This window comes from Oreochromis niloticus, linkage group LG2, assembly GCF_001858045.2.
Source record: "Oreochromis niloticus isolate F11D_XX linkage group LG2, O_niloticus_UMD_NMBU, whole genome shotgun sequence".
In the NCBI taxonomy this organism is placed as follows: Eukaryota; Metazoa; Chordata; class Actinopteri; order Cichliformes; family Cichlidae; genus Oreochromis; species Oreochromis niloticus.
The window spans coordinates 28,814,195-28,842,169 of NC_031966.2; the positions used below are offsets into that span (position 1 = coordinate 28,814,195).

Consider the following 27,975-nt stretch of genomic DNA (forward strand, 5'->3'; position numbering starts at 1 on the left):
GGTGGCCTATCAGCTGTTTAAGGGACCTTTTAAAAGGAAGCTGGCTGGGGATTGGGAGGAGAGAGGCTCCAGATATGAAAAGGAAAGCATGAAGGCCAGGTTTCATCTAAAAAACAAAAAACAAAAGGGACCCGCTGCCTGATCGTGGGGGTGCGACGCCTCATCTGGAGACGGACCGGTAGCGACAGCAGGAACGGCGACAGTAGGAGACAACGCCTGTGATTGACAGCAGGGCACAGGTATGCCTCTGCCTGCATTTGTGAGTAGTGTCTCCACTGTTGTTCACCAGGTGCAGCCGTGTTGGGAGAGGGTCGCCATGGCTATAAGCCAGGGCAGCTTCCAGGACGATGGTTCTGGCCCCTATTTGTTTACAGGGCGATGACGCGAGGAGAGGCGCGATGGCATCGAGCAACGGACTCCAGTGCAGAATGCGAGCTGGGCTGGGAAGTGATGGGCCCAATGAAGGGACGAGAAGGGGATCGGAGGCTCCTCTGGCATGCACGCAGCTCCGCAAGAGGAATTTCTGGCCTGTGAACCCATAACGAACATTCGTCCTGGGTTGTGGGACTGGGTGGGATTTTTAGAGCATACAGAAAATTGCATTTTTACCAGTTTTAGAATTGTTTTATCTAGGCTCGGTGGGAATTTTAGCGTATTGACAACATTTTATTATGTTTTTAGAATTATTTCTCATTCTTGCTCCCTGGCCTGGAAATAAACCGTTTCTGATCAGACCTACATCATCACTGTGCCCTTGGTTTCTGACTCGCTCCACCCCGTGTATTTAAAAGAATCTCTTTAGTATGACATTCTGGCGCACCAGATTCGGTGTCTACAGTCACATCAGAGTTGGTTGATGCCTAAGAATACAAAGGGCAGACAAATTCATTACTCCATACGTGGTGAGCAGCCCACCCTACATGTGACCTCAAAACACACTACAGTGTAGTTAAGCTTTAGCCAAAGAAGCTTTACTATGACGGGAATCGTAAGAATATGCACTTAGTAGTAAAGCCTTAAATCTCTAGAAAACCTGCAGTAGTAATAACACCAAAAGCTGTGATGCTGATGTACTGTGTATCTATTATAATTTTATTTGATGCATTTTGTGTTGCTTTAAATTGACTCCAACTTTAATTATTAATTCTAAGAATGTTAACACAGCCATCCATAAAGTCAGACTATACTTTAATCCAATTGAAGCACTTGTGATATTAACTTATTGATGGTATGTTTTTGCACTTGAGAGCTGAAGGGAGAATTTTACATTGCTATCAAAAGATAATTTTCTAGTGAATAATTGTTACCTCAGAACTGCATGACACCAGTAGTAATAAGATCTACTGGCAGTGAATAAACGTATTAGGAGCTTGCAGTCCTTCCTTTTGCACTTAAATCTACCATTACTCCTCTGTGTAATGTAATGCACTTGCATTTATACAACACTTTTCTAGACTTACTGACCATTCAAAGCAATTTGAACTATACATTTATGCAGCACTTTAAGCTATACACTTACATCCATGGTCGATTTAGAATCATCAGTTAACCCTACAATGGACATTTGTGGACTGCGGAAGAAGCTGGAGTACATGGAGAGAAGTAACACAGACAGGAAGCCCAGGGAACCAAGAACCTTCACATTGTGAGTTGACAGTTTTAACCACCTCACCACCTTGCTCCTCAAATTACCCAAGTCTGTGTAGTTACCTGAAATTAAAAAAAAAAAAAAAAAAGAGGGAAGGCAGGGAGATAACTGAAAAGTACTTGTGTTATCACAAAACTAAGTGAAAATAAAAACACACAGGAAAGGCCTTAAGTTTTAGTCACCTTTGGCATCACAGTGGCCTGATGATGCTTTGTAATCTTTCTTTCTTTAGATTTGGGAGGTCTACAGTATTGTGAACCAGCTGCCCTTCGAGAAGTGGTGTTTGTATTGAAATGTCTGTTGTGAATTTTTGAAAACATGACTAACTGTAAAAAAGTATATCAAAAAGTAAAAAAAAAGTAAATCAAAATTAAACATTTTTCAAATAAACTGAAACAAGTGAAATTAACTGTAACTCTGGAAACTACCTAAACTGAAGCCAATAAGTAAAAACAGCGTTGTGTAATTCTTGACCACGTGGTGGCGCTCACATTTCGTACCCGTTAAAGGCGCTTTTAATACTTAGAGGCAAATGAAGCACATCATCAACAGTTTTTACTGCAGTTGTATATTTTGTCATCTACTACGTTTCCTGTCCTCCTGTTCCTCAGCGTCGCTGTTGAATTATCTTGCTTAAATGTAAGTATGGACTGTTAATGTATCTTACTTAATATTTGGACTTCTGATTCTGTGACACGCATACTTTAAATCTGTGAGTGCTTGAACCGTCGGATTTACCTGGATTAAACACAACCAAACCCTGACGGCACTCAGACAGAAAGCATGAGTCAATATGTACAAAAGGAACCAAGAATTTAGTTTTTTTTTTTTAAAGTTTCAGTTTCCTATTTCTTTTGATTTCCCGACAGTTTTTACATTTTATTTTCTATCTTTGAAAAAAAATCCGCACAAGATTAAGATGATTTTGGATAAAAAAGATTAAGATGATTTTGGATAAAATCATCTTAATCTTGATTTTTTTTATGCCCCCCCCCCCAACACACGCACACTTTCTTTTAGCTTTCATATATTTCACTCGGGAGTACCAACATGATGGGTAATCTGAGTTAAAATACGAATTAATCGGCGCAACCCATGGCCATGGTCAACACCCAGAAGGAGGCGGGGTGATTACCCAGGCTAAAAGGCTCGTGAGCGTCTGTCGCCAGTCTTTCTCGAGAGAAGAAAGCGGCAGCAGGAGCGCGAGGAGAAGAGAGGACTTCTGTTAACAAAAAAATAAAAACCACATAAAAAAACCAAAAGAGAAGGAATACTGAGAGGTGGACGGAATATAACTTTTAGATTTTTTTTTATTTTTTAAGATTTTTTTTTTGTTAATTTAAATAATTTTTCTACTTAAAGCTACTGGAAGCCATGAGGATTTTCGCTGTTGCGCTCTTGCTGGCTCACGTTTTGGGTACGTTTCATGTGTGCTTGTGCAACTTAACCAGTGTTTCTTCTGTGTTCATTAATGGATCACTTAGCGTGTGTGTGTAGTGTCTCTTTCTTGGCTGTCAGTGTAATCCTCTCTATAATAACCGAGCTATAACATGCCGTGTAAACTTAATCTTTTAGGCAACAGTTTTCATGATGCCAGCCTATTCGGGAGCTAATGGGGTCATCTCTCTTATTTTAGAGCATGCTTTATGTAACTGGATACATTTATTTTTAACTCATATTCTTGCCTGACATTAGCTAACTGTCTGCCCATGCATTTTGTGCGTGTGTTATGAGAGACAGAGGGGGGAAGGCTGTGTGCCAGGCCGATATCTCAATGTCCACGAATTTGAGGACATGGTTTTGGCGTCTTTTTGAGTGCATCCTGAGCTGGGCATTGACTCAATCAATCCCTAAGGACAGTGTCTGATCCGGTGTATTTCCTAAGAGAGAGCAGCAGCTTAATTACTGCATCCCTAAAAAATCCTGCCTGAAGCTTCTTCCTGCACAACATGTTTCAACTTGCCCAAGAAGGTCCACCCACCTTGGTGCACTAACCTGTCTGCTGGTTGTCCCCTAGAGGAAGAGTTTTCTGATTGTGTTTTTGTTATTTGTTTGTTTTTTGTGGCATATATATGTTCAAAGCAGACCTCATTCATAACATTTGATTTTCCTGCTCCTTCAGTGATGTCCAGACTGGCCAGCGGTGCTGCAGTAGACCGTTACGACAGCAACAAGCAGCGGCACACCTCTGTTATCAGCCTCCTGGACACAACCAGAGACAGGAGAGCAGAGGAGGAGAACCGGGGCGTGAGGACCACAACAGCAGATTACAGCAAGGACGGCGAGGCGGAGGAGTATGATGATGACTACTACTATTATGAAGAGTATGAAGATGGCACGTCTGGAGACTATGAACTGCAACTGCCAAGAGGTAAGGCACTTAAAAAAATGTCTTAAATGTTGCATTGGTGCTTTTACGTGGCTTGTAACAAAGACAGCACATGTAATTGTTGGTCTTGTTTGTTTTTTTTTTTGTCACTTTAGTTGCCATGTCAAGCAAACCCAAAGATCCTTCTACCATCCTGGAGGCTGAAAACACTGAGGGAAAAACAACGAGAGGAAAGGGAAAGAAGAAGGGGAAAGGAAAGGGAAGGAAGAGGAATCCTTGCCTGAAGAAGTACAAAGATTACTGCATTCACGGGACCTGCACTTACCTGAGAGACCTCCGTGAACCATCATGCGTGTGAGTATTTAGCTCTCTGTTTACCTGCACGTCATGCGCACCTCAAGTCGATCAATTATTAACCGTTTTCCCCTCACCGTCCTCTTCGCAGGTGCCACCATAATTACTCCGGCGATAGGTGTCAGTTTATCCTGCTGCCATCGCAGTCCCGAGAGGGCTACAACCGCACCACAGCTCTGGCCGTGGTGGCCGTGGTGCTGTCGTCTCTGTGCCTCACCATCATTGGACTTTTATTAATGCTCAGGTGAGCGAAACACACGCCCGGCACGCACTCGCAGCCATGCACAGGTTAGGAGCTTAGCTAATAATGAGGCGATACGTAGAAGACTGAACGAGCTCCCTTTCCTTTCGTTTATTCCAGGTTTCACAAGCGGGGAGAGTATGATGTAGAGAATGAGGAGAAGGTGAAGCTAGGGTTAGCATCCAACCACTGAAGCAACAAAGAGAGGTGAGTGGTTAGGGAAAGAGCTACAAACACGTACACCAACTGACAGCAGCTGCTATCAAGTGCGACTAGATTTCACTCATTCTCCCCCCTTTTTTTGATTTTAGGCAAAGATGTAGAAATTCTACCTCAGCTGAAAATGAAAAGTGAACAGCAACAGGAGGTCCCGGAGGGAAAAAAAAGGAAAATAAAATGAACGTACGCAAAGAAGAGAACAGAAGGACGTCTGCCCGATGTTCTGCTGGCCGTTCAGATAAAGAGTGGGCACGTGAATGTATTCCTGATGGCTTCAGAAGAAGAAACTCCCGGTCTGGAACTGGAATATCAAACAGCTCAGAGGAGGTGTGACAAGAATCAGGCCATGAGGAACGGGAAGAAGGAGGAACGCATCTTGACTCTGTCTCTGAAATTATTTGACATTTTTAACAACAATCAGAGCTCAATCTGGATTCTCTTTCTCTCAAAAGACAACATTTTATATTTTCCTGCTCAAAGCCGTCATGTGTTTTGTTTTGTTTTTTTGTTGTTTTGTTTTTTCTTTTGTGTGTACAGTAAACGGTATATTTATAATTTTAATTTATTTATTTAAGCTAACTGTATTTATGGAGATTTTTAACCACCTTTTAGCAGTTTTTAAAATAAACCAAAAATGTTACAAGTGTTTTTATATTTCTTATTGGAGGCTATTTATTTATGAAACAGAAACAAACGAAGCGGAAGCTCAGTATTTCATGAAAAATAATGCGTAAACTTTAATTCTGGCACTCACTAGATGATCAATAGCACTGTGATTAATAAATTGATCATTGAATACGCAAGATTTTATTTTATTTGATGTTATTTTTAATGATTCAGTGGTTCAGATGATTTCCAACACTGACCACACTCACACGATTACTCATAGTCACACCTGGAAGCTGCCCCAAGGGCAACCAGTCTGTTCTGTCAGCCACTAAGTGGCTCCAACGTGGGTTCAGTGAATTGCTCAAAGGCACATCAGTATTGGTAATGAGGGAAGGCCAAGCCCTACTCTCTCCCGTCCCCCCACCCGGCTTTATCCTGCAGGTTCGGGGATCTTTAGTTCACGTTAGGTTTCAATTTCAGAGGTAACGCTGATCATTAGGCACACTGCTACGTACTGATTATAAGCACCACAAGGACTGTGCTCTCAACATCTGTATTTCTTTTTTTTTTTAGAAGGGAGTCACATATGAAATGCACTGTAGAAAGAATTGGGTATAAAGATGTTGTGTTTATGTCTTATCATTGTTAGAGAAACTGTTAAGCTGTCAAGTAAAAAGCAAAAAGGAAAAACAATGTGAATTCAAGTGTTTTATCCATTCAAATCCTGCAGTTTTGAAGTGATTTTTATTTGTGATTTTCTTTTCGGAGCAGAATAAAAAAATAAAATAAATCAAATAAACATCTCAATATGTGAGTTCTGGAGTTTCTCTGTTGTTTCTTAATCCATCCATCCTTCCATCCATCCATCCATCCATCCGCTTTCTTATCCAATCCAGGATCACGGTGGGGGTGGAGCCAATCCCAGCTGTCACAGGGCAAGAGGCGGGGTACACCCTGGACAGGTGGCCAGTCTATCGCAGGGATGAATCTTTATTATTCCAAGCTTATAGTCATTCATTTGCTTCCTGAGTTGGACCGTGCATTAATGCCTGTCTTAATAACGATAACACCGCTGTTGCTCTTCTAGCTCGTTCAGGATCTGCAATTAAAGCAAACATCATGTTTTTATTTCCCGTCTCTGGCGTGTGAGCAGCCGCTTTTAACTGAGACACCTGTATCCTGCACATTGGTGCTGTTAATATTTTTAGCTAGTGCTCGTAGAGCTTGAATCAGAAATCCTTCCTGAGTTATTATATGTAATTGGGGTTATCTGTGCGTGCCACTGTTTACAATTCAACAAACAACTGATGCCAGACTGTCTAAGCGAGCCGCGAGGAAAGTGAAGACGTCAGTCGTTTTTTTATGTGATGACAACAGCATCGTCAGACTCACTGACAGATCAATCATGATACATACAGGACTCATTCCAGCTGTGGGGGGAGGAGAAAGGCAACAGATGTGATGTGTGCAAGACGGCAAACACCTGATGTTCAGCCACCGCCCCACACACCATTACTCACGCAGCTCAAACAGATGTTGCGCTCAAAGACACGCGATTGAGCACAACATCTGAGGCCTCGATCAGCCCCCGAATGCCACAGGATCCAGAGAGACCGCATACAGCAAATAGCAGGATGCAGCAATGCTGTCACGTATGCCGCACACAGGTTTAATGGAGGTAAGGACGGTCAAAAGACCCAGCTGGACTCAAAGGCAGGTTGAGGCCCAGCCAAATGTTAGTCACTCCCTTGAAGTCACCTCCTACACAGATGTTGTTACACCGGCAGTGTGTGTTTGTGTAAGTGGGACTGTGGTACAGTCATGCCTCAGAGCTGACTCTGAGTGGGTTGAAGGGTTAACCGAACCATTACCAAGAAAAGAATCCACAGCAAAACATGCATGTTTGTTATGTGATCTTTTTCAGCACTGTTTGTGGGTCTGATTCCCATACGTTCCATATAGACTGAATAAGCAGCATACTGTGGGGAGCTCATGTTCGCACAAGGGGGTGGTGGGGAGGTGGTGGTGGCTGACAGATGTTCAGCTGAACCACCGAGGGCGTGGTACCTGATTCAGAACGTAACTTTCTTCATACCGCTTGTTGAGAAACCGAAAAACAGCACTTCAGCTTTCATCATCCTCACGTGCGGTTTACAGGAAGGCGAAAATGTGCAGAAAACTCGAGTTTCTCAGTCACATTCTCTTATGTTCAGGGGGATTCATATGTGTATTTACAAAGCACACACATGTGTTTGTGTGCGTGTGTGAGTGACGGGAGCTATTCATTTACAGTAGTGGGGGGCCACCTAATCCCGGCCTCTCAATGTCAAGTAGCAGAGCGCACAGAAATAGTGCCGTGCAGTCATGCTCACATAGCTGCTATTCCCGGGCCTGATCGCAGGCGGGAGAGCCAGAATGCTGAGAGAGAAGAAGAAGGGAGTTCACTGCGTTCTGTTTCTCGGTGGCCTCGTGGATCCCAGCCAGGAAATAATGGCCAGGATGGTGGCCCATCATCAGCCATCAGCACTGCACTTCTCATGAATTTTCCTTGTTGGGCTTGAGAAACAGCTCCACAGAGTCTACACTTTGAGCTTGTCCTGCCCTTAGAAGGTTTTTTTTATATTCCTAGAGAGTCAAAGAGATTATTTTTCCACAGAGCTTTAAGGCATTTCCTCGCAGGTTGGCCGAGATTCTTTAGAAGTGGCAAAATTTATTGCGTGCCAGACGCTTGTGGGAAATCCCAGCAAGCCGCTATTGTGTTTGATATTGTTTTTGGGGGCTGTGATTTTCCTAGAGTGTGTTTGGTTCACACACTCAGGTGTAAGGTTTCCACTTTATTCTGAGGTACACATGAAAAACAGTAGCATTAAACAGTAGCCAAATGAAAGGCTGTGGAGCGGACTACTATGCTCATCGATGGAAACATTCAAACATTAAATATGCTTCATTATATTAGTTATTTCTCACTTTTGACCAAATGATCTAAAGCTAATAAGTAAACTGCTCCATTGCCTTCTTGTCATTGCCAAATAGACTTAAGTAATCAGATGCTACGGCAGCTGCACTGGATTGAATCGGTATAAGGAGGGTAGGTTTGTTGTGAAAGGTGCTTCCTGCCCTGCTGAGAGGCAACAATGGGTAGTTTCCACACTAATATGGAAGTGCGCACGCCAGCAGTTGGAAATGCAATCATTCTCTTGCCGGATATCATCAACAGGAACACATTATTACCTGAAATTGATTACTTTGTGCATGCCAGAAGTTGTTTTAGGTGTATATGCTTTTCACAGGCCTGTGAAGTCACCCTGAAATGCTGGCCCAAACGTCAGCGTGCCACTCCTGGTGGATGAAGCGATGACAGGGAGGGAGTGATTGTTGAGCAACAATAAAAAGCTGCAAAGGATCAGCGTGTTGCACGCAGTCTGTGTCAGCCCATTTACACAGCGAAGAGGGCAAAAGAGGAGGAGGAGGAGGGAGGGGAGGATGACAGAAATGAAGACAAGGAATGAGAGATTAGGGCGAAGGGGTAACGTGAGAAAGAGGGAGGGACGGGAGGACAAAGAATGGGCCAAAGTGACAACTTCTGCTCTGGAGGGTGCTCGCTTGTTTTCACCTCCAAAAGATTAGGAGTCACTCTGTCACTACCTATCATTAAGTGGATTAGTCTCTCTTTTGTTATTCCTGCCTGTCATGCAGCCTTGTCTTCTCCTCCATTTCCTCATCCTTTTCCTGTCTGCTCTTTCTCTTCCTCCTTAAGCTTCTAAAATTGACACGTGCAGCCGAAGGCAGGACATTTGGCGAAGGAAAACACGACCGTCTGTGTAAGCAGAGCGGCCCTCAAGAGGCTGAAATATTAAGTAATGAAATCTCATTTTTCATCAACTTTGATGCCGTTTACTTTTTGACCAACACCCCTCATTTGTTAGATGAAAAACGAGTCATTCTTGACTCATGCCTACTCTCTCCACTACTTCATCAGGCCCAGCTAATTATATTTTTCTTACAACTGCCCCCAAAAGCTGCAAAGATTGAGAGCAAACTGGGGTTTTTTTTAGGTCTCAGTCTTGCCAGTAAACTCAATGTTGTCCCACGGTGGGGCAAGTAAATAAGGTGTTATTCACCTTCTCATCTAATCCAGCCATGGGGAGCCAGTGTACTCCTAGTGCCAATCCCAAGCCTGGATAAATGGCAAGGGTTGCGTCAGAAAGGGCATCTAGCTCAAATCATTGCCAAATCAAACATACAGATCATAACTGAATAACACTTTCTTTATATGGGCTAGGCCGGGTGCAAGAACCTTGAAATATTTGTCTGTTGATTCTGTTTTGACTTCTTTTTAACAGTAAATAAAATTTTCTCTCCTTAAAGGACATTTTTTCAGGTGTCTTCAAGCTTGATATTATGTTTCTAGCTCATTTTCAGAATTCCTGGCTCTTGCTATATTTCTATCAGTGTTGGGCAAGTTACTTTGAAAAAGTAATTAGTTATAGTTACAAGTTATTTCTTCAAAAATGAACTGAGTTGGTAACTGAGTTACAATATTCTAAAACTAACTAATTACTAGGAAAAGTAACTATTGTGTTACTTTAGGGTATAATTGGCTGTTTTTGACTACTTTTGATTTTACCTTTAAAAATTATTTATCTTGCCTTGTTTGGTATCATTCTTTTCAGCACAGCCTCACATGTCTAAATTTACAGTTATTTTTTCATCTTGACATACTGTATTAACACATTTCATCTAAAATCAGACAAAAAACATCAAATCCGAGTAGAAAAAAGTTGTATTTTTTACTGTAACAACCGCAAACATGTTTAACGAATCATTTTCATAACTTGAAATGCAATTAGAAATTGTACATTTTAAATACCTATGCACAAGTTTTACAAACAACAAAGTTATATGCAGCTATTTGCCTAAAAATGCAGCCAGGGTGTTTTTTAAAAAAAATAACCATTCCAAACTATTTACAGCACAATCAGGTGTTCTGCATCAAATAAAATGTCACACAAATTATTTGTGCCTCTCCAAAAAAATAATTTCTGTCCACTATAAGATAAAGGAGAACATCACAAACCTAATACCTGCAGGCCTGACAACAGGAAGCGTATCACTCCTCCTGTTTTCCACCTGGAGACAGAGTTTACATTGCAATCTGCCTTTGGTGGCTTTTTGGGAGCATCTGTGACATTCACCAGTCGCGTCATAGTTCTGACACACTAAAGAAAACTATCCACTACACTACACACTAACTACACAAGACAACACACTAACTACACACTCCAAACACACAAACGTTACAAGTTTCTCACATCTCAAAACTCGCTCTCTCTCTCTCGCCGTCACTCCCAAAACTTCCCCTCTTGCTAAACAACCAAATGCCACGTTGCCATATCATTTTTTTGATTTTTCCACCAACACGAAAGGGGTGTTTTTGTTTTGTTTTGTTTTCTTTACTTTTGGTATTTTTTTTGGGGTCCTAAGCAGAGAATGGGGGCTAGTGCTGTCCTTAGACAGTAAACGTGATGATAGTATTCAGGAAAAAACAACGTGTATATTTTTATTATCATGACTTTGGTTTTACTTGGCTTATCAACACAATTTAAAAACTGATATAAAGCATCTTGTTGCTATGTCATATTAAATTGGTCATGTGATTGGTTTACCACAACTACTTCATTCTTCCTCAGCCAATCAGCAGCACTTGTGCGATTGTTTAACCCCCCTAGCCCTCGGAAAGAAGAAGACAGCTTCAGCTGTCTGTGGTGAAAAATAGTAACGTGTCCACACCGCATTTTCTTGTTAGTAACGGTAACGGCGTTGTAACGATAGAAATAGTAATTAGTTAGATTACTCATTACCCAAAAAAAGTAAGTAGGTAACGCCGTTATTTGCATCACTGATTTCTATATATTGAATTTCTTTTTAAACTTCAGGCTTTATTCTGTTCTTGAAACTATGAGGGACACGGATCTGGGAGTGCTGATTCAAGATGATAAGGATGGGAAGGTCTTAAAGAGGGTGCACAGGTCTTCGTAGGTTGTTGTTTATATCTTTGTTGTTGATTTAAAAAGAACCCACATTTGTAACAATTAGATGAATAAAGGATGTATTGTTATTCCACAAGCAAAAATTAGTGTTTTTCCTTCCCACTGTTGCCAAGTGCTTGCTCAAAGGAGGTTGTCTTAGGTCTTTACCTTCCAGTGCTTTGAGACGATTGTTGTTGTTATTTGGTGCTATATAAATAAAACTGAATTCAATGGAAACGAATGGTCTCAGTTACTGGTTTTAAGTCTATTTAAACACAACATAATGATAATTTTGTAAATTATAGTCCTATTTTGAGTAAAGCAGATGATAAAACAGCGTATGATTTAGGGCATGGCTACACTGTGATGCTGAAAAAAGTGCCGAACACGAGGCTTCAGAATGGGAGCCAACAAACCAGTGGATGATGTCATGGTGGCTATGTCCATCTCTTCTACTTTATGCTTATTTGGTAAAACACGCAGTCAAGTAGACTTCCCAGAACTCTTTTCAAAATCACCTGGAAAAGACAGTTGACAATGAGTTTTAATGTTGACTCATCCCGCACGTGTTCACTGTAATTCGCCTGTGCAGGCGTGACAAATGCAAAAACTAATTGTTTTGCAGAAGTCAGACACATTAGTTGCTGCTGACCAAAGGCATACCTTACCACAGAATCACAGCTTGGTGTGATTTTAACAGTTATAAAGGTAAAATAGACGTTAAGAAAATGCCATGTTCACAGTTGGCTTCCACTCATATTGCTGCTTTCTATGTCAGTGGTGTTGAAAAAAGCAGCTCAGTTCACTTCTGCCCCTCTCCTCTTGCCCCCGAAGCTAGCAGGAGCTCGGCAGGGATACCAGCAGATTCCCCGCTGCTGATGTCACCCTGCTGGACAGACACTTGTTATGTATCATGGTCACACTATTAAATTCTCACTGTGGTCTATTTAGGCCCAGAGGAGGCTGATGGCAGCATCACATTACCTACTGGTTAAAATGAGAGGAGAGCGAGCCAGAGGAGATGGGTTAAGAGGGGACAAGGAAGGGAGGCAGGCGAAAGGAAGGAACAGGAGAATAGAAAAAGACATGAGGAGAAAGCATACTCAGTCGCTATTGTCGTCTAATACACACACACAGACACACACACACACACACACACACACACACATATATATGTAGAAAAAAATAACTTGAATAAACAGGGGCAAATAGACCGGAAGACCGGATGACTGCATGCTTGACTCATCTGTTTTCTCTACCCCTTACAGTATGACCTGAAGCTCTCTGAAAGAAAATAACAACTAGAAATCTCTCCCCCCATATCCGCCCAGCATGCATGTGTGTATGTGTGCATAAGCAGGCACCTAATGATGGTTTTAGAGGATCAGCTCAACGCGTGCTGGCTAGCTGAGCTGGCTGACGCCGCAGCTTATGACAAAGGAGGAGCGGATGGCTGTCATAGAGGCTGGAAGCACGTTGTGGTTACCGCAAGGATTGGGCTCCAGGGATTCTTATTGGCTGTTTCCCCTTTGTGGCTGGCTGCTGTTGAAACCGAAAGAACACCTCACCCTTCCACTACAACTTACAACCCCCCCCTCCCCAAAGAAAACAAACACTTTAAGCAATCATCATTGTTACAGATTCCTGTATGGATTGTAAGAAATGAGAGAAGGGGTTTTCCTTGTGGAGAAATACCTGCTCATTCCTCAGCTACGTACGTGGTGGAGTGGAACGTTGACAGTTACTGTCCCTCTGACAAATTGCTACAAAAACAAGAATGGTATTTTCCATGAAGTGGTTCAGATACAATCACAAAACTCTGATTTGACTGCCTAATAAAGAAGCTCCAAACGTGTTCACTACCTCCAAATTCATGGAGGTCCATTCAGTAACTGTTGGGATATTTCATTTGATCAAAGGGCAAGGTGTCAAGCTGCCTTATAATGGAACCAAAGACCAGTGAATTAAAGCAAGTGACTGAATAAGTTAGGCTCTTTTGAATTTCTTCATTCATGTGCTTTCATCTGTCTGACTGTCTAACAAATTGGCATTCCTTCGCTGAGGCCGTCTGAACTGCCCACAGACTATTAGTGGGGTCCATGACCTCAGCAAGACTTTCCCCTCTGCTGTTCTCCGTCTAACCATCAGCCCACTGTTCCCCTGTGTGTTCCCTCTCTCCTGCCACAGTTTGGAGACAGTGTGGGAGCTGTTCGGAGAGCAGGAATGCAGAAGCAGAGCTCAGAGCTCAGCTCCTTGAGGAGAGAAAAGGGAGGAGAGGAAGGCAGGAGAGGGGGATTTTTCCTTAGATGAGGTCATGGGTGATGTCGCTTTCAGAGCCAGAGCTGAGCTCGTGGCAGACGCGCCCCTGACCTCCCTCTGCCAGTTCTCGCTCACAGACACACATGCTGAGAAGGGCTGAGCCCGTGGAAGCAGAGATGACATCTCGTTTTCATCTCGCCCCATTACACCACAGCTAATCTTCCAGATTGCTCTGTCTTTATCAACACACCACACAGCCGGCTTTGCATAAGGCAGTAAAGTCAAGCCCCAGCAGACCACTTTAGAGAGCTTAGCCATGTGAAAAGCCCTACTAAAATGTGCCCCATTACTGGCTGAGAGACAGAGGTGACTAGTAACACGCTACAATTAGCATGCTCAGCACAGACATATGCACTGACACAGCTGATTCAACAGCAATACTGTCTCATCTTGAGGAGTGATCTGAATTGTGTTATTGCGCTGATTGGGTGAGGAGAAGCAACTGTCGAGACGGCAGGATGATGATGGTTATTATTGTGATTAGTCAGCTCCTTTTTCTCCCTGTGTGTGAGTCATGAGGGGAGACCGCCGCTCTGTGGCTTTATGGCTCTGTGTGAAAAATAATAACCTTCCCTGAGCCCCTTCCTCCAGCGTGGATTACAGGAATGTGACATAGTGCTGAAGCTTTGTCAGGGCGACAATGGGGCCACCATCCGAATGTGACACATCAATGTGAGAGCAGATGTTGTTTTTTAGGTCTCCTCCTGTGAGCTGGAATAGTTGGAGTCATTTTTGATGGTTGATTGATATCCTCAATGTATAAACTGTATGACCATCACCCATATCTTATGTAGTGTGTCTGTCACTGTTCAGTAGTTTTCACTTTAATTTGGCCAACTAAGTATTTTTAATATTTGACTTGGGTGGTCAGATGTTAGTACTCCAGCTGTGGTGGTAATGTTTTGTGCAGCTGAACTCATGGTTATGTTATCTGTGATTCAAGTAAAGTGGAAGTGATACTGACTGATTTGCTAAGACAAATTAAGCAATGTCAAATGATGTAATGGTAGAATACTCTGGAAGATTCCACTTCACCAAATCTGTACAAAAGTCTTAAACCAACTAAGCAGCCTTGTACCTGATCATTTTTGTTTTCATTTATTTATTCAAAGTCAGATCTTTAAGAAACAGGAAAAAATCCAGCAAAGACCTGACACAAGATCTGAGAGATCCATTTAGCTTTTCAGTTGATCCATTACTGTTCACTGAAGCCTCATCAGAAATAGCCACAGTACTGAATTGTATTGAAAATCAGTCGTCATCAGTGTTGGTCAAGTTACTTGAAAAAAAGTAATCAGTAACTAATTACTGATTACTTCCCCCCAAAAGTAATCCCGTTACTTTACTGATTACTTATTTTCAAAAGTAATTAATTACTTAGTTACTTAGTTACTTAAAGTTACCTACTTTTTTAAAAACACGATTTACAACCTGAATAGGTAATAAAGCGATAGATCTTTCAGCCCAATTCTACTTTTTCTGCATAATCCATCATACAAAATGTAATCAAATGGAAAAGTCTCTTTTTAAAACTTGTTTTATTAGTTTTAATCTTTTAACTTTATGCATCAAGCAAAAATTAAATTATATGCAACATTCTCTGACTGGAATAAATTTGTTTAACATTTAAACCAATTTTCGGCACATTCCAGCACATAAAATATAATATGTTTTGTGTTTACACTCAGTCTTTCAAATAAATGCAAGTGAAACACAGCAGAAAATAAATAATATCAAAGACTCAGCGGTCCTTTTGCTCTATTTTCACCTGTATAGCAGGCGGATGTGTGCCCTGGTGCAGGTGTGCCGCAGCGGTCAGTGGAAGAATCTGCGAGTTTGTCTGTGAGTTTCCCATTCCGTGGTAGCGTACTCGGTGCTTGCTCTGAAGTTAAGGGTTTTTTTCGCTGTAAAAAGAAGTTTTCTTCCCACGCAGTGAACAGCGGACGCTAATGTTTTTGTCACTTTTTACGGAATCAAACTCAAAGTAAGGTCAGTACTTCCACGCTTTAAACGCTGCACGCTCATACTCTCTCCCGCACTCCTTATATTATCCATTGTTGATCTGCACACAGCTGTTGCCACGAACGTCCCACTCGCTTACGTCATTGTCATGAGATACTCTCGCAAAAAAATCAGTTTTAGTAACGCAGTAACACAGCGTGCTTACGGGAAAGTAACAGTAATCTAATTACCTTTTTTGCAATAGTAATCCCTTACTTTACTCGTTACTTGAAAAAAATAATCGGATTACGAGTTACTGCCCATCTCTGGTCGTCATTATGTACAGAGGAGATCCGGGAGGCAGCCAACATCCAAAAAGGATCTTTGAATGTCCTTCATGAAGCTTGGAGAACTATTTCTGAAGATACTGAAAGCTTGCCTAAGAGAGTTCAGGCTATGTTGATGAATAAACATGGCCTTACTAAATAATAACTTTCAAGCTTATTAGAATTGTACAAACTTTATTTTTTGCCTACGATTACATGTTAGTTTGCACATTTCCTAGCCAAATATAAAGACAGAAGTTTTGGACAGTATGGATCCTTGTAAATAATGCAGTTCCTCAAGTGGTCCCTTGAATCTGTCTCCTGAATGCAAGCCATCTTTATGCTAGCAATGCTAATTATTACAACTGTCCACTTTGAGTGACAAATTTAATATTTTTCAGTGTTGCACTAAAAGAATTAGTCAGTTGTTCACTAAGTACATTATTTAAAGCCTGATTTTCACTAACCAAAATAACCATCCATTTATTTATAACAACAAATTACCAATACTGTCTCTAACTTAGCTAGCTAGCCAGTGCTGACTTTAACTGATGACTCTCCAGCACTGGTCTGTTATCCAAAAATGGTCACGTCTGGTTTAAAACTCCCCAATATTAAATAAGATGGCCATGGCCAAAAACTCTCTAGGTGACTTTACCGTGACATTGTCCATTTTTCAAATAGAGTCAATGGAAAAGATAACCAGCAGCACATTTTGTGCTTCTACCGAGTCTTTTAAATTCTTCCTCCAAAAGATCACTTCCCGAAAACACCAGTTAAAGTCTTTATCAGACATACTTCCTGTTGGTTTTCTGAGCATGAAACACATCCTTTTAAACAAACTTGCAGTGGGATAATTACAGGGAACAAGCCTTGAATATTACATGCTCTTCTTTGTGGTGTAACTTAAACAGAAGACACAAGGTCAGCCTTTGTTGCGTTTTCTCTTTGTGTGTTATGGCTTTAGGCGGAAAATGCTGTCTGAGATCACTGAATTGGCCCGGACTTGGTTGGGTTGTCCTTGAAATCAAACAGGCTGAGCTGGTGTATGAGTGTGCGTGCCTGAGTGTGTGTTTTCATGCTATTTTTGTTTCTGATGATGGAATTCAATCACTGTCCTTCCCACCTGTTTTCATTTTTTCCTCTGTTTCGCTCTCACATACACACACAGTAACGATGCACACAAACACACGTTGTCTTCTCGTAAAGCCTCACTTCTCTTTTCTAAGACAGTGGTGTGATTCTTTGAGGCTGCAGGTGTGTTTTCAACTATGGGAGTTCCCTGACACTAATTATAGGGTCTACACTGTCATCTTTATTGGCACTAAATTCTCTCTCTGTCTCTTTTCAGACACTCCCTCCATTTCTGTGTGTTGTTATCTTACTTTCTGACCTTACGCTCAAGTCAGAGGCTGGTGAGCAATTATGTCTGGTTGCAGCGGAAGCCCGGGATTGAACTGACTTTGGTCAACCAAGCAGCTGCTATGACCAACCACAACATCCTCCTGCTTCTGTGCTCATTAGCTGCCCCGTTTCCTTTCTGGTTTCTTTCAGCTTACGTCCATCCCAGTGGGGTATCACCTCGCCCCCTCAAGCACCAACAAAGGCCCCACTTCAAACAGTGTTGCCAGGAAGTGACATTACCACATCACAAGTGTTTGCTCAAGAGGCTTGCTTTCAGTATGGACTCACTTCAGTCCTACCAAGATCGAAGAGTGAGTAGCAGAGTGAGTAGGTCCTGGCTACCGTCCAGGATGACTATCAAATCCCTCTTGTGTGTAACTGAGTGTGTAAGTCCTCATTATGGCACATTATATAGTGAAAAACAGGGAGTGTGAATCAACAGTTGGGCCTTCAGTGAAGTCAGTAATGGTGCACCTATTTTTCACCCGGTGACCACCCAATTCTCTCAAGTCAGTGCCAGCCGTTGCTGTGCATCTCTATAGTTACCGAAAGCAATGCCAAGCAGGGAAAACAACATCATAAAAGAAAATTGCTGTTGTGCTTTAGTGTCATTATTGGATTCTATAGCTGGGTGGGTGGGAGTAATTGATTGCAGATGTTGCTCTGTGAGGCTGAAAGAAATGTTTTGTGCGCTTGTGAGTTACTGTAGGATTACAGTAGACAGTGAAGATTATACATATTTTTCCTCGCCAATGTTAGTTAGTCATCTTCAGGGGATCCACGCACCCAATTTCCAAAAGACTGTCTCTTATCATTTGAGAAACTTCAAATACAATATTTTCTTTGTCTTTGTCTGTTTTTTAAAATTTATTTTTAATTTTAAAAAAAAACTTTTGTCATGCATTGTATGTGAGTGAGTGTAGGAGTCCGAACTCTTTAGAGATAAAAATCTTTAGAGATAAAATGTACATAAAATGTAATTTCTGAGACTTGTTTTGCCTAAGTATGTCTAGTGTAGGATGGTTTTTAAGTCAAATTCAATGTGAGTTTTCTCAGCTAATGTTAACCGAGATGGACCCTTCTGTTCTTTTTTTAATTAAAGTTGTTTAATTTAAATAATTCAATATAAATATTTGGTGTCCCTGTATTGAAATGCAAAATATAACAATATTATGCTGTATCAGTACTATATTAATCAATCAGAAGTAAAAGGACAGGGGTAATAAACTTACTGTTATGGCTAGTGGCCACTAACAAACAAATAAATGCCAATGTGTCTACATGTCTACAAAATATGTAGGTAGTCAAGTATTTCTCAGCCATTTAAATGGTACTAAAGACGCACCACAGCAGGTAGATCTGCATCTTCTGATTTGGCAAATTTTTACATTGGATACTGCTCCTGATACAAATCCAGATGAGTTTGTATCTCCTCCCAGGTCAAACCGAGGACCAAGGATCTTTGGCTTAAGTGTAAACCACTACTATGAAGCCTCTATTTTAGCCTCTAGCCACACACACTAATATATATACATATGTGTGTGTGTGTGTGTGTATATATATATGTGTGTGTGTGTGCGCGCATATGTGTATGGGTTTATTGTGAGGTTGTACCCCAAGAGGCACCCCTTTCGTCCCACAAAAAATAATTTCTGCAGCTGTAAATAGTTATCTGTGACTGACAGCGCTGACAGTCATTTAAAGCAACAGTTAAATATATTTCAGATATGATTGCCAATCATGTCTGTAGATAACAGCTCCAAACTACTGCTGAAAAACAGATAAAATGCAGATTATATCTTAATCACAAACACATGCTTAAGCCTCTACAGTAAAAACCCTAGAAATTATTTAGGGCAACTCTTGGCCCTAAAGCAGAAGCAGGAATTATTTTAGTTCATGTTTTTCTGACATTTGTCTCACCCCTCCCAAGTTCTGGCCCTGCACAGTTCTCCATTCCGTTCTTCCTAACACAGTTTTCCACCCTCTTATCTTGATATGTAGTTAAAAATAGGCCTTCTGTCAATACAATTGTCTCTATTTATAGCATACAAACAGCACCGCACTGTTGTCTTTCTGTTGCCCATTCTGTTTTGTTAAAAGTTTTTTACTAGTGTTTTCCGGCTGTTTTTGTAACACTTTTGTAATCTAATTCCTCACGTTGTTGTCTACAGTCTGTCAAATGGTGCTACTCATGCACATGTGTGTTTTTAGACTTGTGTGTCTTAATAGCATGTCAAAACGGGTGGATGCACGCAAAGGGGAGATACGCCGTCTGCACTTGGACAGGCTCTTCCCCCTGGCTGATTACTGCACTGTCATAAACGGAAATACAACCAGGCACAGGGGCACACAAGCATCAAAACACACACACATATAAAGACACACACTGATGACACACCGCTGACCCTACACGCCCAAGAAAAGGCCTGTCTTGCATAAACAGAAATTCTTCTTTGTCTTTCCGTTTTTCCAGCAGGCTGTCCCTCACCAGCATAGCTGGGTTTTCTTCCATCTGTCTGTCAGTAGTGCTATTTTCAGGAGCTTTCTTTAGAAGCTGGTGTTACTTTAGCAGCAAACACACTAAAAATATGAATTTCTAAAGGACCTAAAAATACACAAAAGTAGGAACCAGTGGGAGAAGAGGATGTGGAGGAATAGAAACAAATGTCTGAACACTGAGTTTGTGTTTATGATTAGGGTCACAGCTTTCATCTGCCTTTCATATTCACAGAAACAAACACAGATACGCTTTGAATAAAAGCTGTACACAGGTTCTTTTGGTGGATTTACAACCTCAATTCCAAAACAGTTGGTAGGCTGAATAAAATTTAAATAGAAACAGAATGGAGTGATTTTACATATGTCATAAACCCATATTTTATTCACAAGAGAATACGCAGAAATACAAAAAAAGAGATATTACTAGTTCATTAAAAATATTAGTTTGTGTTGAATTTGATGGGAGCAATGTGTCAAAAACATTGGGATGGGGGAAAAAGCTAAAAAAGTAAGGGGTACTAAAATTAAACAGCTGTAGGAACATTTTTCAACTAATTACCTTTATTGACAGCAGTCCAGTAGCATGAATGAGTATAAAAACAGCATCTTAGAGAGGCTCAATTTCTTAGAAGTAAAGATGGGCAGAAGTTCTGCAATCTGCAAAAAACGCATCTATAAATTGTGGAACAATTTCAGAATAGTGTTCCTCAATGCAAAATTATGAAGGCTTTGAATATTTTATTATCTACAGCACATAATATCATCAAAAGACTGAAAGAATCTGGAAGAACTCTCTGATTAAGGTCAAAAATATGTGATTTTTGGGCCCTTTAGGCTGTACTGTCTTAAAAAACAGGCATGATTTTGACATGGAATGACTGCATGGGCTCAGGAACACTCCCAGTAAATCCCAGTCTGTGAACGCAGCCATCCACAAATGTAGGTTAAAGCTCTGTGATGCAAAGAGGAAGTCATATATGAACATGATCCAGAAATGCTGTATAAAATCGATCTAACACCAAATAATTAAATTAATTATTCTTTAATTAATAATTATTCTAATTATTAATTAAATTTGGTAAATAACTTGAAGTCGTACTCGTGGTTGGATTTAAAACCCATAAAACTACAAAATAAAGTGTCATTGTCTAAACACCTATGGACCTACCTGTAGTCCAGCAGAGGTGTTGAAATAATCTTGTTTACTCTCCAGACAGCTACCTGCTCTGTTCTCACTTGGGTGCAATCAAACATCACAACGTTGTACTTGAAAGCTAGCAAACTAATATTTGTGATTTCACATTCAGCTCCACTACGATCTCTAAAACATTCACAAAACAACTGATTGTCCAGTTATTGCCATTGTTATTGGTTTACATGCCTTTGTATGGTAGAGGGGGAAAAGTAGATGTAGATAAAGGTTCAGTGCAGTTAGCGTCATTATGTCAGGTGTCTTCTACATGTACACATGTCTGTTTCCATCTGTGTCATGAGATCACAATGTGACCAAAATCCTCTTTGAAAATAGTGCGACGTGCACAAATTATACATCTCGGTGTGACTAGATGACAGCTTAAGCTACATGGTGACCACATGACACTCTTTATCCAACTTACATGGGACATTATTACTCCTAAACACAAGCTGCAGTGCCAGGTAGAGACCACCAGGAGCAAAATATAAGCTTTTTCTCACCCAGAGAACAGTTTAGTCTTTCGGCAGCCCTCCTACGATGTGTGGGATTTTGACTCTGCGATACAAAAACACTGCAAACACAGTCTCACGTTTCTTCCTGTAAGTGTAAAAACCATGAAAAACCTTCATATTTCACTGATTAAGTGTGGGACAATGTGAGTTCATGTTCCTCAGAAAAATGACAGCTGGAGTTGAAACCACACACTGACCACTTCCTTGCCTTATTTGAACCATTGTGGTCATATTAACGTCTTGACTTCCGAATGCTGTAGTCTCACTGACATTTCTCACCCCGCAACACCTTTTTCTCACTCTTTCCCCTTCCTTCTCGTTCTAATTTGGTTTGTTTCTGTGTGGGAGCTCCGGCTGTGTCATGCCACTGTGCCACCACATTCTTCCCTGACCAGTTCCTGTCCGTCTCATAACAGAGAACGAAAGAGAGGAGAACAGAGCCAAGGGCTGAAGCTGGCTGCAGTGACAAATGGAGAGACGTCAAGAGAGGGTGGCCCAGTGAGATCACTGTTCCTCTGTGATGCCATGGAAATGCCGGTGGCCTCCGCTGGCCCGTGCGTGATAATTTTCAGTGAAAAACCTAAATACATGTGACATGACCAGTGTTCATACACTGATTAAGCTAATAGCAGAGCACAGTTTTAAGAGGAAATGGCCTCACAAGTTCCTCATTAAACAGTAGAGCTTCAGCCTATCCTCCATAAACACAGGGAAGCTGAAATAACAGTGTTTGAAGTGAGGAAGTTTAATTGTTGTGAGGATAAAAGAGCAGAAGTAGGCCCTTTTTTTTTCTTTTCGAAATAGCTTTTTGTTTGCTGGCCTTACGGAAGAAATTTTTGTGTTTTGCTGTTAAAGTCTTGACCTTCAAGTGAATAAATGGGGAAAAAATGCCCTGGGTGGACACAATTCACAGACAGACAAAAACACAATACCACAATGGGGAGCCCTTTGCGTGGTGGTAGCACTTTCACATATTCCCCTCGGGTTTCGGCTATTTCAGTTTCATGTTAGTATTTTTACACACACGGTCAAAAACACACTTCCTGGTTGTTTTTGGCCTTCTTAGTATCCATAAAAAAAAGCTATTCATTTTTAAAGGTTTAAAAGCTGAGCTTCCTGTTAAAGAGAGCTGCCTTCATGAGCTTTTGTGTTGTTTCTATGGAATGTGCGTAAAATTATGCGAGACCCTTACTCGTTTATAACTAAAGTAAGCGTCCACCTCAGCCAGCGGACAAAGCCGGCATGCCAAGCATTACTAAGCAGCATTACTCTTTAACATTGCTATGTTAGGAGACAGCCAGGCACCAGGCCTTTTAAACCTGGATATATTATGCAGCCATGTTCAAGCTGCTGTGCTATGATTAGATTATTTCAAACACTCACTGATGGAAAAAAGTGTAATGCAGTCTATTAAACATTGTCATAATGGAAGTCATATTGCATTTGTTCTTTCATGGCTTCGGTTTATGACTTTATTTTGATACCAAACTGCAGACAATCAAAAGTATGCTGTACAAGCAGAGAGTGATCAACAACCTCTGATTAGATGTCAAAATGTATCCAATTCAATTCACCTATATGGTGCCAAATCACAACAACTATTACCTCAATGCAATTTTTATTGCAAGGTAAAGACCCTATAATAATAACAATGATAATAATAATAATAATAATAACAGTCCCAGCAATCAGACAACCCCCTGTGGGCAACATGATGATAAGTTGAGTGTTTTACAAACACTCTTTCAAGAATTTTTGGAGATTGGTCTGTGAGACAGCTGGGTGGAATGGTGGCTTTTTTAAGTAATGGTTTAATTCCTGCCATCTAAAAGGCTGTGGTATGTAGCCCAATACAGATAAATTGATAATATTTAATACTGAAGCATTGATCAGTGGTAGGACTTCTTTGAGTATTCTTTTAGGAATGGAGGCTGATAGACACGTTGACAGTTTTACTGAAGATAACTGAGAAAGATCGATCTGAGAGAAAAAGTCTAAGTAACTATTAATAGTACTGAAAGTAGTTTATTTGAGATGGTTATTAATAATTTTTCTCTCTTTGTTAAAGATTTGTTTATAAAAGGATTATGAAGTCATTACTAGTTAAGGTTAAAGGAATGTTTGGCTGAGCAGAGCTCTAACTCTTTGTCAGTCTGGCTACAGTGCTGAAAAGGTTTTTTTATATTCTTCAGTTAGCTATGAATAGTTTTACATAGGGCTTTTTTATATAGAGGAACACATTCTTTTTGTAGATATAATGAAGACCGTATTTGCAGTGAGGATGTAAGACTATTAACAAGGCAAGGGAGCTGTGCTTTGTACTGTGTGGCATATGCCAAGATAACTTGAACTTAGTTACAGCACTTTCAGAGACATCTGCTGTAATGAAGTTTATTCCCCGCTGCGGTGCATTCCATTATTGTAAGTTTAAATGTTATTAAGAAATGAACAGAGAATAGGAAATACCGTCAAGCGTTCATATTCTATGCCATATGTCAGAACAAAAATAAGTCATGTCAGCAGTAATGACACCCAGTGACATCAATGGAGCTTGCTAAAATTAATTTTGAATGAGTGTGTAACTTTGCCAAAAATGAGAAGTGTGGAAAGCACTGATGAAGAAGCCATGCTGCTAGTGATTCAGTTAAGAGTTAACCGAATTGCCACAGTAAGCTAGGAAATCTTTATAGATACACTGAGTGAATAATATGAATAAATAAAAAGGTTTACTGTGGAATTCCTTTGAAACCAACTACTACACTTTAAAAGGTACAGAGACAAGAGACAAGGTACAATAGGCATTGCATTGTGGTTAGCACTGCTGCCACACTGTCATGTTTTGTGGAGATAAGTGCGATGACCCAAACGCAGACATGTAGAGGCAGAGGGTAAAATGAAAACAAGCCTTTTATCCCAGCTAAAGACAGGGATGCAACAATGAGCAACACATAAAACACAAAAGGTAAACTAGAAACAAAGTGCAAGGAACCTAAACAGAGAAGAGCACTTAGGCTAGAAAACACAAAGGGAGACTGACTTGACATTGCAAGAAGAGACAAAGGAAGTCTGAGACATTATATGCACAATAGGGTGATCAGGAAAGTGGAGACCGCTGGGAACACAGCAGGGACAAATCAGAGGTAATGAGACAGAAGAGGCAACACCTAACATAATACGCATAAGACAAGGACTATCAAAATAAGACAGGAAACATGACAAATACAGAGACAGAGACTCATGACACAGAAACTGACGCAGAACGAGAGTATGAAACACCTGATAGACAGAAAGAGAGTGAGACAGAGATTGAGGGGCGTGATGGGTTGGGGAGACCAAAGATAAGCAAGCAGGGAGACTTAACTTGATAAGATTAAGGGAACATGATGTAAACTGGAGATCTCAAATATTGTAGCGAACTGACAGGGAATAGAAAAACTCAAACACAAGGAAATGAAACATAATAAATATAATCTAGAAACAATCCCACTTCTCAAAATCCAAACCATAATGAAATAATAAGTGTCAAAAAGACTAGAAAACCAAAAACAAGAACCATGACACTCACAGCAAGAAGGTTCTTCCTTCTCTGGGGCCTCTGAACTCAGTTTGCATATTCTCACTGGGCCTGCAAAGACAAGCATTAGGTTTACTGCTGATTTTAAATTGGCTGTAGGTGTGACTGTGAGAATGGTTGCCTGCATCTTTGTGCTGGCAATGTTAACTAGCGACTGGTCCCAAGGTGTACCATGTCTTCCACCCTATGGTAGATGCTCCAGCTCTACTATGACCCTAAATTGGACAAGAGGAAGTAAATATGTAAACATAAAAACATCTTTTATGGACAGAGATGATACGTACTATAATTCTCTGCATCAAGTTTTATTTCCTGACTATATGCTGTGAGATTTCCGATTATGTCTATGAATGTCTTCATTGCCTCGTCACTTCTTTTTCATCTTTAAAATCATTGTCCCCGCTGCTTTGAGATTTTGACTTGATTATGGTGGGAAGTTCAATGTCCAGTGAGCATTCAGAGTAACTGTTGTTTGATGTTCAAGATGTTGCATCATGGTTGAAAAATTGTTCCGCAACAGAGTGGAGTGGCTGTTTCGGCCATTTCACAAACCAATACACTGTCACTCAAATGTTGCTACATTAAAAATGCCATGCATTCACTTTTATTCAGCGCATTATAACTAATATCAGTCAATATCAGAAAGAGGGTGACACGGGCACTATTGGATTGGGAAACAGTCTCCTCTGGCCAGCTGCCTCACAACCACCTTGTATTTTTTGACCGCTGTCGGCCAGGTTTTATGAAGTCACTATTTCAACAATGTTTGCCAACAGCAGACCACGATAACAACTGTACATGTGTTTGATCTCAAAATGTACTGGCAGGATTTATGTGTGATAGTGTCATATGGTGGCTCACCTGCGTACGATACATAAAGCACACAAACACTCAGTTCAAATGCAGGTTCAGTCAGGATGCATAGGAATGCAATAAATAAGGTGTGGCAGCAAAGTAAGGAGGGGAAGGAGGAGCGGAAGTAGTAAATGTAGCCTGGGGCCAGCTTCTCTAACTCGACACAGGTAAGGCCAGAACAGGACATGATTTACAGAAGGAGATCTGACTCACAAAGATAACACTGTTTTACAACCGTGCTCCTTGCTTGCTTCCTCTCTCTCTCTTTAAAAGCAGAGCTCTAGGGCCAGCTGTTGTAACCTGAGTAAACGTATGACGACGCAGCAATGCTCAGGTAGCTTCAAAGCTCCTGCACAGTCAAACGTATCACATTGCTCCCATGGAATGTTCCACTGCCACAGAAATGGGCCTGTGTTTGATTGCTTTTATTGGAAAAGACAGAGAATCCCTTTGTTCGCCGCCGACCCATCTCAGTGGGCTCAGGCTTCAAGCCACGTGAAGAACTTGTTCGTATGCTGGGCTTTATTGAAGTTTCAGTTGCATAGTTATACCTAGCCAATGTATATGGAAACAAATGGTATGTTAGCTTGCCTTCAGGACAATGAGCAATATGTCTGAGGTTTCACAGCATTCCTCTAGCAGAGCAATCCAGGGATTATCTAAATTGTTTCCATACTTTGTTTACTCTAGGCCTTGTAAATGCATTTCAGAGACGGTTGAAATTTACATTCTTATCACTGAAACTCTGAAGGGACACGTAATGATCTTGGACCAGGGTTCCCGGTCGTGCTGGCAGTTGCTCTCATCACATTACAGCAGCAACAGCAGCAGCAGAGGGGATGTTATGCAATGCAGGGACTACTGAGAAAGTGGGTTTGCACAATGAAATTAGCCTTTTTTTAATTCCTGTGTTGAGGATCATGAATGTTCCTCAACACAGAAACTTTTGAATGTGAAATAATATAAGACCTGTAACCTAGCCAGGAGTTTCACCGAAAAAGAATGCTAAACCTTTCATTGTTGCCACTAAAGACGCACAAAACTGAACTTTAAGCTACTTCAAGGAAATTTCTGTGAATTAATGGCTAAATTCTCTGTACCCTATTTAATGACACAACACGGTACATTCCTTGCATTTTTAAAGAAAAACATTAATTGATAGCAAAAAAACAATCTGGCTAATGTGTAGCCATATTAATTTCTGCTAAGTCCTAGATTACTTCCCAGAAAACTCTCTGCTCGAAAGGTTGGCTTTTTTACAGTTTAGGGTTGGGCAACGCTGAGCAGGATGACCCAGTGATTCAGGTACGGCTGAGTGGATTTAGACACACCTGCAGGAAGCTTTGCTGCCCATGCCTGTGTCATTGCCATTATTCCCAACTTGCAAAACTCCCAAATCTGGATCTGCTGTTAGGTGTTTTATTTCAGCAGTTTCAGACAGTATGGTGATGGCAATCCTGATAAGACATACAGGCCAGAAAAACAAGTTAGCTACTATCAGAAAAGAAGCATTCCAATGATTAATTATTTGCTTGGTGGTGGGTGGTTAAATAATTTTATACAGAAATAGAAAGCATAACTCTGCCTCTGTGAGAGATCGATACTGTCAGCAGTCTCATTTTCATACTTTCTGATTCTGATACTTGGCAGGCTTCCTGCTGCTCAAGTCATTCCTGTAACTTACTGTTGAGGCATTCTTCAGCGACGCTTTATAGTTTACGTGCGGCCAACAGAAGGAGCCATATGACGGTTTGGGTGGGAGACAAAAAGAGGAAGACACAGAGGAAGTAAAAATTGCACTCCCTTTGTATTGCCTGCCTTACCCTCCCTGTGGTTAATTTCTCAAGAAAGTTGAAGCAGTTCTTTTCTCAAGCCTCTAACCATTACAAGCATTGGTCAAAATGTAGCCACTGTGTTA

The 27,975-nt window shown here is 40.9% G+C and overlaps 1 protein-coding gene and 1 long non-coding RNA gene across 4 annotated transcripts; one reads left to right on the forward strand and one right to left on the reverse strand.

Annotated features, from left to right (window-relative positions):
- The first annotated feature begins 38 nt into the window (after positions 1–38).
- On the forward strand, positions 39–6,214 carry hbegfa (heparin-binding EGF-like growth factor a). 3 transcript variants are annotated; one of them, XM_019345228.2, is made up of 7 exons: positions 2,834–2,928; positions 3,011–3,065; positions 3,771–4,019; positions 4,133–4,331; positions 4,423–4,575; positions 4,693–4,779; positions 4,884–6,214. In XM_019345228.2, the coding sequence occupies exons 2-6, from the start codon at positions 3,023–3,025 to the stop codon at positions 4,763–4,765; spliced, it is 717 nt and encodes a 238-aa protein (XP_019200773.1). In that variant the 5' UTR covers positions 2,834–2,928; positions 3,011–3,022; the 3' UTR covers positions 4,766–4,779; positions 4,884–6,214. The 3 variants fall into 3 exon arrangements, with proteins under 3 accessions (XP_019200786.1, XP_005467997.1, XP_019200773.1); XM_019345241.2 differs by lacking the exons at positions 2,834–2,928; positions 3,011–3,065 and adding an exon at positions 39–239; XM_005467940.4 differs by lacking the exon at positions 4,693–4,779 and having other exon boundaries at positions 2,809–3,065.
- On the reverse strand, positions 5,427–27,918 carry LOC112841976 (uncharacterized). The gene is made up of 4 exons (XR_003213491.1): positions 27,742–27,918; positions 27,389–27,514; positions 25,194–25,253; positions 5,427–6,499 (listed from the first exon to the last, which is right to left on the reverse strand). It is a non-coding gene; the product is annotated as an uncharacterized LOC112841976 (long non-coding RNA).
- Positions 27,919–27,975: the final 57 nt, after the last annotated feature.

What these genes read in the sequence shown, in the direction of transcription:
- hbegfa (XM_019345228.2), top strand. Translation starts at nt 3,023, where the DNA reads ATGAGGATTTTCGCTGTTGCGCTCTTGCTGGCTCACGTTTTGG. An exon ending in TGAACTGCAACTGCCAAGAG is followed by an intron (nt 4,020 to 4,132) that starts GTAAGGCACTTA and finishes TTGTCACTTTAG; the next exon opens with TTGCCATGTCAAGCAAACCC. An exon ending in CTCCGTGAACCATCATGCGT is followed by an intron (nt 4,332 to 4,422) that starts GTGAGTATTTAG and finishes TCCTCTTCGCAG; the next exon opens with GTGCCACCATAATTACTCCG.